The sequence below is a fragment of the Lissotriton helveticus genome, chromosome 6, assembly GCF_964261635.1.
Source record: "Lissotriton helveticus chromosome 6, aLisHel1.1, whole genome shotgun sequence".
NCBI lineage: Eukaryota > Metazoa > Chordata > Amphibia > Caudata > Salamandridae > Lissotriton > Lissotriton helveticus.
Window position 1 is genome coordinate 1,889,186,859 of NC_136067.1, and position 13,418 is coordinate 1,889,200,276.

Genomic DNA, 13,418 nt, shown 5'->3' on the forward strand with positions numbered 1-13,418 from the left:
AACACCTGCCCATGCGCTCAGCATTACTCCCCACCACTCCCAGCTTGTCTGTAACGGTGCAGCACAGGTATATTTTTGCCTGAATTTGACCAAAGAGAAGATCTTGGAGGTGATTTTTTGTTTTATCTCCTGCTTTCCAGTTACAGCATGAAAACACAGGCCTTGGCACACAAAGGGTTTTATGGTGCTGGGTGGAGGGTTGGCTGCTGCAGTCACTCGGCTTCCATCTGATGGATAAAGTGTTCATAGTATGATTCAAAAGGCAATGTCTCTTTACCTGGAAGCCCCTAATCTGCCCCCTGGGCTTCTGCAGAGGACCAAATGACTCTTGCATTTGTTTCAATATGGAGTCCTGTGGAAAGTCAATTATGCCTTGGGAAGAGTTTACTTTTAAATTCTGAGACTTCCTCATTCTTTTTAAATTCTGTTCAGAGCTTCCTGAGTAAAAAGTATTTGAAAATAAACCATTCCATTCATAAAGAGTGAAAATATTGAATTCAATGTTAAGTTGAGATACCATATGTGTTTGCTTTTACTCCAACAATGCGATTCTCTAATCTTTTTCAAAAAAATATATGCGCTACAAACAAGCACTGGCAAAGTCAATAGGTTAGAACTTGCACATATTAAGGTGAGACCTACTGACTTTCGCAGTACTTATTTGGGTACATAGCTATGAGAACGGAGGTGTCAACCACTTACTCCACTGGGATTATCCTTCTTCTAAATACCCATCTAACCGACTACTTTTCATTTTTAACCCCTTGCATGCTGCCGCGATTCTGAGCCTGTGCAGCACATTCGGATCGGGGGTGCGGTCATGACGGTCATCAGCACACGAGCACCGTAGTGCATGACGGCTGGGGGCCGTCATCAGCATGCAAGGGGTTAATCCCCTCACAAGCTCTGTTTCTGTCACCAGACCTTTTTTTAATTTCAGGAGAATTTTATTGAGAAAATGTTTGTAAACAAATGGAGAAAGAGACAATCAGAGGATAGACGGGTCCTGTTTAAAATATACAGAACAAATGCTTACATTCCTGGAGGATTGATCGAGACCTGAGGGTCTAGCTTTCCAAACAAAATCCAGGAGGCATATGTAAATAAGAGGAAAACATCAAATGGAGATCCGATAAACCCGAAGACGTGTAGCATGGCGTAAAAATAAGATATAGAAGTAAAGTACAATGAGTAAGATGAGGGGAGGGGGGCACTAGTAGGTATGGAGACAATCACATGTACAACTATATAAAATCCAAGGAGATCTTAACGAGTTTAAGTGCAGGTGCAATCCAGACCATATGTTCCATTCAGTCAAAGGGTTCAGTCCAGGGTTTTGAAAGGTGTTGCTAACAGTTTTAAATATCTCTCATTTTTGTACCCAGGGGCTAGAGGAAAGGTGAATTAAAGTATAGGGGGTAGACAGGAGAGAGTCACTGTGGTTCAATAGTGGCAACATAGTTATCCAGGGAGTTCCACATAAATGTGTTGCGCTTAATCCATGGGGAGTTTTGTAATGAAATGTTATTTGCCCCTCAGGAAGGAGATTCAGTTTAGCCAAGGGCAGAAGGAGGTGGCCGCTGTGTTGTTCCAATTTCTTAGAATAGATTTGCAGACAGCAGTTAGGAGGATATGCTTCAAATATTACCCAAATCCAGGATCCACCACACTATCATTATGCACACAAACCAACAATCAACAAGTGCACAAAACACGATTCAGATACGCCATAACCTGCTGCTATTGAACATGTTCAGTACAAAAGGGGGTGGTGATGGACGGAGCATCTGAATCAATCAAACACTCACACCCAGTCAAAAGATCTGGGTTTAATCCATCACCGTTCTTTAGCCCACTCTGCCACCCCAGTTCTGACATGGCTATATGCAAATCAGTCTGACCCTGTGCCTCATGGGAACAGTCCAGCCCGAACTGCCAAGCCATGTCTTCCCTGGACCGGAAACAAGCTTCCGAGGACCGGTTTCTGGCATTCCAGCCGTCTTCAGCCCGGCTTGCTTGAATCCAGTGAGCAAGGGACTCACGTCTGAGCATACCCTGCCACACTTATGGCGGCCAAAAGCGGTACAAAAGGGGGTGGTGATGGACGGGGCATCTGAATCAATCAAACACTCACACCCAGTCAAAAGATCTGGGTTTAATCCATCATTTGCTATCATCCAGCTATTGAACATGTTGACACCCAACAACTTCATCTATGAACTTTCCATTGAGTGTTGTCCTAAAACAAACGCGCCTGTCAGTGTATTACGAGGATTATTTTTTTCACCATGCAATTTAATCTACTGCGGAAAATGTGTATGATGGATCCATTTCTTTTTTTGAAACACTGACTTTCTTGCCCCTGTGAAGGTGCTATTCTGGCTTTTGACCTTACAAAGGTCCCCTACGTGCAAGACTTCATAACGCAAAACATTCCATAGTAGAAAATCTGAAATTAGCTTCCTGGTTATACCTTGCCCTCATTAGATATATAGTTGAATGCACAAGGGGGTAAATTCTGTAGGTTATGAAAAATTGAAAAATGGAGGAAGCACTTTTTCAAGTGACATGAAGTGCTTTATTTAGAAATATGTTTCAAGTACTCACTATCTACCTGGTTTCTTTTTAAAAGTGCCAATACTCCATTAAAACTATATATAAAAATATATAAATTATTAATACACCAGTGCAGGCACTCGGTAGCCGATAGTACCTGGCCATATAAAGTAATAGATATTTAACATTTGAAAGCCATGTTCCTTCTGACTTGAAACACCCTCATAACTGCTGGTGACGTCACACGACGAAGGGTGTAGTTAGACGGTAAGGAGTCTCTATGACCACAAAGGCAACATGGGACACCACACAAGCAACTTTTATGTATGTTTCCTAAACCAGTGGACAGTCTTAAAATCACTGCCGAGTTTGTTTTACTGTTCGTAAGAGGAGCCAAGAGAAGCAAAATAATATTTAATTTTTATAAAATGTAACACGTCCCCTCTACTGCACCCCCGGAGCTAAATGCTGCACCCGTGCGCACCGCAGGCCCAGGGGCTGGCAGAAACCGATGTTTGAATGCTCAAGGTCTGACTCTTCGACCTGCTCACATCCTGCATTGCGACTCCACCCAAAGACAGCAGGGGGGGTGGGCACCGCAAGAGCAGCGAACACCAGTCCCGAAACTGAAAGCAGAGCCTCATTCAAAAACAACTCATCGAGAAGTCATTCCAAAAGAAATTAGGAAATCCAGAATAAGAAAAAAAACACATGCTGCTCTAAAAAGCAGGCCCTGATCCCAGAGTGCAGGCAGCAGGAAGACTCAGGGCTGCCCCAGCAGGCTCCGAAAATGCAGAACAGGCAGACCAGCCTCTGTGCTATTGGCAACAAGTTTATGTTATACCTCAATTGTTCATTGGGTACAATAAGCAAATATAATCACACTGTCCAACAACGTGGATTTGCTTATTCCTTTGATTTTCTCGCGTTCTGTACTTGCAAGACCGGTTATTTATAGCGTCTAGAAACGAAAACGTGAGGTATGAGCCGCTATATATATTCACATTAGTTTAACAGCGTCATGAAAATGCATAATAACTATGCGAACAGTATCATACACTTTGTGGTGTGCATCCACGCGACATTATTTCAAAAGTCACTTCATCCATGAAAAGTGTTCACCCTACTTCAGAACAAGTGTTGGTTGGAACGAGGGCGATTAAGTTACAAAATAGAGGGAGAAGGACACTTTGAGTAATTGTGTAACAAAATCTATACACAGAAGGAAAAAAGCTACAGTAAAAGAGACAACATACCTGACAAGGAGGAATTGACTTAAAATGCTAGAGATAGACCATGTTACGGTATGACTGACAGCTGCACCCTCTGCATGTTTGAAAGGAGGGTGTGGCATTGCACAAATGGGTCAGGTGTGCCCTGAATCAAAGAGGGAACTCACATGTGGTACTCATCCACTGCCTCCACCAGCTGTCCCCAGGAGTCAAAGTCGGTGGCTTTGCTGAAGCTGGCGTGCCACCTCTGCAACATCTTCTGCACCTCTGCCATGGCTGGGAAGGGGGGACAGGTAGCATGGGACAGCCCCCTCAACTCGGCATGGTTCTAGCAGGACAGCCCGCCGCTCTTCCTGCCGCCCGGGCTCATAGGAGACAGAGGCAGCGCCGCGACGCCGCCGGTCCCCCCAACAACAAGCGATGCTGCTGCCGCCGCCCAGCAGCCGACCCAGCCCATCCTTAGCACCGCCAGCCAAACATGCTCCATGGGGCCAACCAGCGCCAACCGGAAATCCCGCCCCCTAGCCTGCACAGCTTATGCCGTATGCGTTCCGAGGTTTGCATTGCGTCATGCGTGTCAAGCCTCCTTCTGGCACACGCTGTGATTCCAAGCTGAAACACACCTCGGTGCGAGTGTTCAGCTGTGAAATATGCCGAGGGCGTTGCCTCAACAATTTTCTCTCAGGCTGGCCGGGAGCTCATGTAGACTCACCAAGGAGAGTTGGTTTGCAGACCTTCTTCCGAGTTTTATTAAACATGTTTAGAATGACTGTTTTCCATGATAAACTTTTGGAAACAGCATTGTCGACAGTTTGCTCATCTTTATTGGAAACCCAGTTGGTATCCATGCACTCTTAAGATAAAGTAATTTATCACAATAGTCCCTGGTCGTCAACCACGGACGAAATCTATATATTAAATTCAACGTGTGTGGTGACGCAGGTCACCGGGGCAAAGGAAAGCCTAGGCCGCAGGTTTGGGCCTTTACTAAAATAATGGACACGTGGAGAGTTAACTATTCTGGGCCGAAGACCCTGAGCGGTCTCGCGCCCTTTTATTTATACCCTTGGGCGAGCCCGCCCTCGGGGTGTGTGTGTGCGTGAGTGGACGGGCTGGGTGGCTCCGTCATTATATCCCTCCAATCTTTCGGATGCATAAACTCTCCGACGAGGAGGACTCAGATTTTGTGCGCACATCATGCGAAGTCTTTCAGTCTCTGGCTAGGGGTCGGATTCGGCCGGAGGCCATACTTCTGGCTCCGGCTGTTCTTGCTTGCTTCCGACCCTGCCGGGTCCTCCGCGGGGACGGTCTCACACTCCGCGGGTCCCTTCCTGGTTGCTGTCGTTTCTGGTTCTCTTGAAAGTTGCGTTTGCGTTTCCTCCTGTCGGCTGGGTGAGGTCTCTGCAGAGATTGTTTCTTCTCACCACCCTTGCTCTTATGTCGGTAGGTCACCAGCCCCCCGATCCCTGGGGACTCTCTTGAACCAGGATGTATTCTGTGTAACTACTCGGGTGCCTCTCCTGGCTGACACTGAGGAATTGTGAAAGGCATTCTTCGGCTTCGTCTCCCTTCTCCTCCCCGATGCGGAGGGCCCGGTTCAACGTTCGCATGAACCGCTCCACCACCCCGTTTGCCTGGGGCCTCTGTGGGGTAATCTTCCTGTGCTTGATGCCCCGGAAGGCTAGATAGGTCTGGAAGTCTCGGCCCTGGGAGGGTGGTCCATTGTCTGACCGGATTTCTTCGGGCAGACCCATCATCGCGAATGTGCGATTCAGTACCGCTTGGACGTGTGTGAACGCTGTCGAGGGCACCACTTCCACCACAGGAAATCGTGAGTGTGAGACGATGAGCACCAGGGTGTTCCGCCCATCTGGGAATGATCCAAAATCAATGCTCAGTTTGGACCATGGGTCCGGACATGGATCTTCGGTGATTATGGGGTGTGGCACTGGGTCTCTGCTTGTGATGTTACAAGAGTGGCAGTTGCGCACCACTTCCTCCACCATGGCGTCCATCCCAGGGAACCACACTTTGCTTCGGAGTCTGGCTTTGGTTTTGGATGCACCTTGATGGCCCTGATGCACCAGACGGATCACTTCATCCTGCAGGCTAGTCGGGATCACGAGGGAGGTTCCTCGGAGTATCACCCCGTGAGGGCCTTCGCTGAGCTCCCTTTGAGCTTTCCATGCTTGCTGTCGAAAACATTGTTCCTTTGCTGTGAGGGAGCCGACGCCATCCAGGAAATGTCTCCAGTTTCGGTTGGTCAGCGTACTCTTTACTCTCGTGAGGCATTCATCGGACTCTGTGGCCTTCCCTACGTCTTCCAGCGTGAAAGCGACAGGGCAAGCTTCCTGTGAGATCATCTGCACGAACTCTTTGACTTTGTCCACATCGGGCGCGCCCGGATGACGCGATAGGAAATCAGCTGGATTGTTGGCCCCTGGTCGGAAGTGTACCTCGAAGCGGTACGTCTGCAGCTGTACAGCCCATCTCTCAATCCGGTGGGGTGCGAGCCTGGCAGTTCCAGCGAATAGCGGGACAAGGGGCTTGTGATCCGTGATCACCCGAAACTCATGGCCATAGAGGTATAGATGGAAGTGTTGGCACGCCCACTTTATGGCCAGTGCCTCTCGCTCTATTTGAGCATACCGCATTTCTGTGGCAGTCAGCGCCCGACAGGCGTATGCAGTGGGTACCCAGTCTCTCGACTCTGTTTCTTGCATGAGGACAGCCCCCAGGCTGACGGGGCTAGCGTGCACCACGACCTCTGTGTGCCTGTTTGGGCGGAAGTATGCCATTACCCGATCGTGGATGAGGGCATCTTTGACCGCCTGGAACTCTGTGTCTTCCTTAGCTGACCAGGTCCATGGTTGTCCTGCCTTGGTTAGGACCAGAAGTGGTTCGGAGAGGGACGCAAGGTTGGGAATGAATCGGCCACAATACGTGGCCATCCCCAAGAAACTTCAGACTTCAGTAGCTGTCGTCGGTCTTTTTGCTGACCGGATGGCCTCCGCCTTTCTTGGGTCAACGCGCAAACCATCTCTGGAGAAGATGTAGCCGAAGAAGTCTACTGACTCCTAGTAAAAGGAGCACTTCGCTTGGTGCAGGGTAAGTCCATTGTCCGCCAGACGTTGCAGTGTGACCCTGAGGTGTGTGTGGTGGTCCTCGAGGGTCTTGGAGAATGCGAGTATGTCGTCGCTTAAGTTGATTACACCAGCCAGTCTGGAGAGTGTCTCCCTTATGGCGTTTTGGAACACCTCCGCTGCCGATGAGACAACGAAACTTAGCCTCTTATAGCGACGTAGGCCGACGTGTGTGGAAAATGTAGTGATGTTGCGGCTGTCGGGGTGGAGCTCCAGTTGGTGGTATTGAGGTCCAACTTGCTGAACCACCTGGCACCATTTAAGTCAGCGACGATATCATCCATCGTAGGTGTGAGATGACGCTCTCGTTTCACGGCCTTGTTCAGTAGGCGCATGTCGACGCACAGTCGAATGGCTCCTGGTTGTTTTGGGGCGACGACGAGGGGTGAGACCCACGGGGTTGGGCCCGACACCTTTTCAATGACCCCCAAGTCTTCAAGCTTTCGGAGTTCTTCTTCCACCTGTGGCCGCAGGTAAGACGGTACCCTCCGGTGCCTCAACGCAATGGGCCTGACCGTGTGGTCCACATGCAGCTTGAAAGTTTTCCCCTTGAGGCAGCCTAAGCCCTGAAACAGCATGGGGAAGTCCTTGAGCATTTCTTGTGCGTGCAGCTCATGTACTTGATTGGCGAAGAACACCCGCTCTAAGTCTTCTGCTGTGTGGCAACTGAGGAAGGTCCCTCTCTTCCCCTCCATGATGTGGAACCTCGTTCTTAGGCTCTGGCCATTGCTGGTGACCTCTACCTCCATGACCCCTTGCAGAGGGAGTGGCTCATCGCTGTCGTACGTGTATATTTTTGCTCTGGACGGGTGGAGTGGCGGGCGAGGTGCCAGCTTCTCATTTTGGATGCTGTCCATCACTTTGACCGACACCCCCCTGTCAATCAGGGCGTGTACCGGGGAACCTGCAACGTTGATGTCACACATTGGTGGCCCCATCTTCTGGAACCTTCTCTGCCAACAAACGACACAAAGAATACATCATCGTCATCCTCTTCAAGGTAGAAATTTGATCTTGAGTTTTCGCTTCAGGGACCTGGATCCTCCAAAGTTAGTTGTCGCACTCCTTGTTCAAGTCCGCGCAGGCCTGGGGCATTGTGCCGCGCACCACTGCTCCAGCAAACTTTAGCGAAATGGTTGAGCTTGCCGCCCTGTGAGCACGTTTTCCCTCTCGCAACATATTTTCCACCCGGGGAATAATCCATGCCGCAGTTACCGCACATGGAGGTCTGCGGAGCCCTCGCTCCTCCTCTGGACTGTTCAGGCCATCTGCGGATCGCATCTACCTTCTCCTCCTTGATTGTGGGTGTCCGTGGCGCCGCCGAAGGACGATTCAGGGCCGCTTCCATCTTGTCAGCCCGAGCGTTGGACAGTTCGTGAGACCTGGCAAGGACCAGTATTTCGTCGAGGGAAATGCGAGGCTGCCGCAGAATGAGACGTCTCAGCTGGACTGAGTGGCAGCCTTGAATGAACTGCGCGCGGATTTCTAGTCTCTGATCAGGCAGTTCACACGAGGTGGCAAGTTTCCTCAAGCGGGCATAGTAGACGTCCACGGTTTCCATCTCCCCCTGCTGTGCTTGCTGTAGCTTAAACCACTCGTAGTCCAGGTTGATCTGTGGATCAAAGTGGCGATTTAAAACTGCAACCCCCTGGCGTATTCGTCATCTTCGCCTCTGTCTGGCAAAGTCTCAAACAGATCGTATAGTTCTGCTCCGCCATAGCACATGAGGAGCGACCTCTTCACCCTTCCATCTGTCTCCCTGATGCCTATGAAATAGTGATCGAGGTGATCGAGGCAACCAATCAAGGAGCGCCATCTTGCCGCAGCGGGTCCGAGAGCTCACTGAATGGCGGCAGCGGGGCGGCTGTTCCGTGGTCGGGGGGGTGTGTGGACATTCTGGGCTGCCTGAACTGGAGCAGGAGCCTGGTGGGCTGCATGTTGCGGAGCGGGGGCCTGGAGCGCTGCCTGAGGAGGCGCTGGCGCTGTCGAAGGGGCACCACCGCCGGCGACGGCCAGATCACTCATCCTTCTTGGGTGCAGGCGGTGCTGGTGCAGTCCCCACTAACTTGTGTGCAGGCGGTGCTGGCACAGTCCCCACGATGCTGCAGGTGTCGGCTGCGCGCGGGCGTTTTTGGCGTGGTCGTGCACATGTGTGGTCTCCCCCGTCAGTGAATACCCCTGGACTGGGCCACGTGTCTGAGCACGGCTGCCGGCGCACCTGGGCCCCAGCGGGATGAGTGCTGCAAGAGCAGGACTTGCTGTGCCCTCCGGGACCCACGAGTCCTTGGGTTAGAGGGGCCTTGGTGTAGATTCCAGAGTCCCTGGAGGGGGGGGTTTTGGGCTCAACTAGCCCAGCTGCGTGGACCTGCCTGCAGAACAGGTATGGCAGAGGCTGCAGCACACTCCTCTTCACCCCTGCTTTGATGCGCGTGGTACTGGCCAGCAGGGGGCTTCTCATGGGGGCGGTGGGAGTGCGTGATGTCCAGCAGGCTCCCAGCTCGCGGGAGCCGACTCCTCTCCCCGTGCGAGCGCACCGAGCGGAGCGTGCAGGCTCGACTGCCGGCACCACCACGTGGGGGCAGGAGCGCGATCGAGCGCAGAATGAAGCAGGGCCCACAGCCTGATGGGGCGCAGCGCGGGGAAAGCAGCGCGCACGGCCGACCACCTCCGCCTGCGGAGGCCTCACCTCAGTGCCGGTCCCGGTGTGACGGGCTAAGCTTCACTTCGCCACGCACCCGGCGGGGCACGGGCAGCGGCTGCAAGCGGGGTTGGCACCTGCGACTGTGTCCCGGCGGCAGCCCAAGCGCTGACAGCGCGAGCACCGCGGACACGGAGTCTGCTGACTGGCCTGTGTCGACGGGGTCAAGGCGTAGGGCAGACCCACCTCGTCGCCAGTGTGGTGACACAGGTCACCGGGGCAAAGGAAAGCCTAGGCCGCAGGTTTGGGCCTTTACTAAAATAATGGACACGTGGAGACACAGTTAACTATTCTGGGCCGAAGACCCCGAGCGGTCTCGCGCTTTTTTATTTATACCCTTGGGCGAGCCCGCCCTCGGGGTGTGTGTGTGCGTGTGTGCGCGAGTGAGTGGACAGGCCGGGTGGCTCCGTCAATAAACAGTGCATCAAATTTAAATTGTGTGTGCAATTTTCATCCAGTCTAAGCACTTAAGCATGCAACAATCTGCATTCTGGGATTTGTAGATTCACTTTGTCCACCGCTCACTATAAAACTTCTGTGGCAGCATTTCATTGTAGTTTGAGCTGTGATATCACAACTCAGCTTCAACCAATCGTTGGACTTAGGATGCTGCGTGTAAGTGCTGTCAATGGCATGAGTGGGTGAGCGAATGTATTGATGAATAGTTGCACATTTGTGTGTTTTGCCTATGTGTTCTTGGACTAGTGAGCATTAAAGGAAAATTAGAGGGTTCGACAGTTGTGTGGTATTGAATGTAGCAGTGTGCCACACAGTAATTAAAATGTTGTTTAATTTGTAAAAATAACATGACCTAAACAGAAACTATGTTGGATGCTCCAGTCTCTGAGACTTCCCTCAACAGTCCAAAATTAAATCGGAGGCCGTCACAGCTGTAGTGTCTTGCAAAAATGAATGAGAGACCAATACAGGGTTTGACTCCTAAACAGCAAGGCCAAGCCTACTATAATAAAGTAACACAGAAAACGCCAGTGCTGCTACCACCTTCAAACTCTATTTACAGTGCATTGAAAGAAACAATGTCACGCCTACCACTTTTTGCATTGGATTTAATTCCAAGTTTTTACACAATTTACATTAGCAATTCGTCAAAAACACAAAACAATACAAACATCTTAAAATTAACAATTTTTTAGAACATATTGTTGTAATTTCCCTTGGTTTAGACATAGCTTATATGGTATGTTCCACTCACCCCTTCCCCAGTACATTGTTATTCTGGCCCATGGAATGTTGGTGGGGCGCTTGAGTTAGAACGTTGTGTGTGAGGCTGGCAGTGCAGAGACCAAGACGTGAATAAACCAGCTCTTCTTCAACTTCCATTGTGGCTGTGAGTATTCTAACAAATTGGCGACGGGGCTGCGCGGGGGGCAGGTCCTGGTCTTCCCCCGTTTATACAGCGCTGCCGATAGCCGAGACACCGTTTATTGAAGGAAACCGTGAGTCACAAAGAAACTGAAAGCCAATTAAATTTCTTGCGAAGCGCTTTATTGAGAGACTAAGCTGTTAAAACATTGTGCGCTTAATTGGACGTGCCCGCATTGTGATTGACGCCTTATTTCCTGAGGTGTCAGGCTTAAAGACATTTAAGGGAAGCGACTCCATTAGCGATGTCTGCGTTTATTTAAACGTTTCCGCACTACGAGAAAACGTTCGCTCCGTGAGACATTGAGCCTGTGAGACATTTACGGGAAGCGACCGCAAGGGCGAGAAACTTTACTGTAAAATCGGCGATTTTGAGCCCGACGCTTATCACGGATTTCTGCTGAATTGATAGGAAGTACGGCATCCAAGTATTATACAGCCGTTCTTCTTTCCCATATGTGAGCAAGTCGTGAGAGAAAAGACTTGATGGGAGAAGTACTTAATTGTTAATGCGGACGAAGTCTGTCAGCTGTTGTCAGCCAGGCGAGGCGCCCCGGTGTTCTGTCAGCTGCGCATTGAGGCGAAGTAGCGGCGTGAGCGCATTTCAGTCAGGAGAGGGCGCCCCGGTGTTCTGTCAGCTGCGCATTGAGGCAGAGAAACGGCGCGAGCGCATTTCAGTCAGGAGAGGGCGCCCTGAGAGTATCTCGGCGCATGGGTGGCACAGAAAGCACCTGATCGTGTGGAAGCTTGAGCACATTCCAGGAGGGAAGCCTGATTATCGCTGAGGTTGGCTACACGCTGATAGGCACAGCTAATGGGAAGCCTATTGGTGTTGAAGTAGAAAAAGGAAATATATAGTTAATTAAACCACGCTGACTGGCACAGCTAATATTCAGGAAGCCTGTCAGGACTCTCTCCTTGATACTCACGCTGATAGACACAGCTATCGGAGGACTTTGAGGAGCATAGTGCGGCCATTGACATTGGAAACTGCATGCGTGATAGGATTTATATTAATTTTGAAGTAGATATTTCAGCCTGTATAAGTACAATCCTGTGAAGGAAGGGAAAAGGCATAAAAGTGTGTATACTTATCTGACTACATGAAAAGTCAAGATACGTATTTCAGAGCATAAAAGTTCAATCAGATGCTCAAAACAGTCTACCAGAATGACAAACCATTTTTTAGAAGTCAAACACGCTCCCACAGATCTACACTGGACGGTACTCGAACAACCACTAATACCCACACATGTCACAGATGTTGGTGGCTTTCTGTTTAAGCGTGAACAAAAGTGGGTATATAAGCTCCAGACAGACAAACACGGACTGAACGAGGACATCCCCTGGATGTCATTATGATAATATCTTCCAGTAACCAGATCTTTGCTCACAAACAGGACGAGTCTTTGAAACATCCATCCATATATGAGATACTTTATTTCATCGTCCGTTTGTTACATCAACTGTACCTGCAAGGTCTGTTAACTTACAATGACTACTCCGACTTATTCCAATTACTAATTAATACCACTCTAAGATTACCCTATACGAGTGGGAGAATGTACAAATAACGCTCTCGCTATTACTATTTGAGGAACTACATTTCCCTTGAGCGTTGAGTTTGAGTTTTCATGAGAGGTCGTGACTACATTTCCCTGCATCCTTAGCGGAGCGTCGTGACGTTGTCATCCCGTACACGCCGCTACCGCAAACACGGAAGTTGTAAATAGATCATGGCCTGTCCGTTCGGTACCTCCCACAGACAGCCCAGAAGGACGTCCGGAGTACCGATGGACAGGTCAGTAGAATGTAGAGGGATGTATGTGTGATTTTTAGATAGCCACATGTAGGTAAATGAGTGTCGAAGAGTGCATGAGTCTCAGCGCGGCGTCATATGAGAGCGTATCTCTTAAGACACGGCCGCATTTTGAATGAAGACGTGTTCGTTTGCTTCATAATCAGAGTGAGACTTACATACATCACATTTACAGTAACAGACATATAGTCGCAAGGGTATTTGCCAAGTAAATGTGGCATGACTGACATCATCGATGTACCATAAAGAACTCTTACATCTGATGACGGACAGATAAAATGGCAGGTCAAGCCAGATCACCGAGTTTAACCGGCACATGTAATATTAACTTTGCAAAACATCAGCAGAGTAAAGACTAGTAGTGGTCTATTTTTTCAGCCTCGTAGTGCTTCCTCTGACTTTCTTTTCCTTTGTTCTGCCTATATAGAGCGGTGCTCCGTTTTACCTGCGCTGTGGCCAGGTGAGGTGGGGCTACATTCTCCAACAAATTGGGTGAGTGAATATTCGTAGTTTCCTTATCACTCTCATGATATACCTATTACAGGTAACATGATATTCTGCATTACATTCTCCTGAACAAGCAGGTA

General features: G+C 49.8%; 1 protein-coding gene across 2 annotated transcripts in view; it reads right to left on the minus strand.

The window, feature by feature from the left end:
- Positions 1–4,318, minus strand: part of AIDA (axin interactor, dorsalization associated) — a 165,966-nt gene extending 161,648 nt beyond the window's left edge. Inside the window, exon 1 of one of the 2 annotated variants that reach the window (XM_078649824.1) lies at positions 3,956–4,318. In XM_078649824.1, coding sequence (XP_078505950.1) covers positions 3,956–4,062 — 107 coding nt within the window. In that variant the 5' untranslated portion in view covers positions 4,063–4,318. The remainder of the gene's footprint in view (positions 1–3,955) is intronic. The other variant, XM_078649822.1, reaches the window with a different exon arrangement.
- Positions 4,319–13,418: the final 9,100 nt, after the last annotated feature.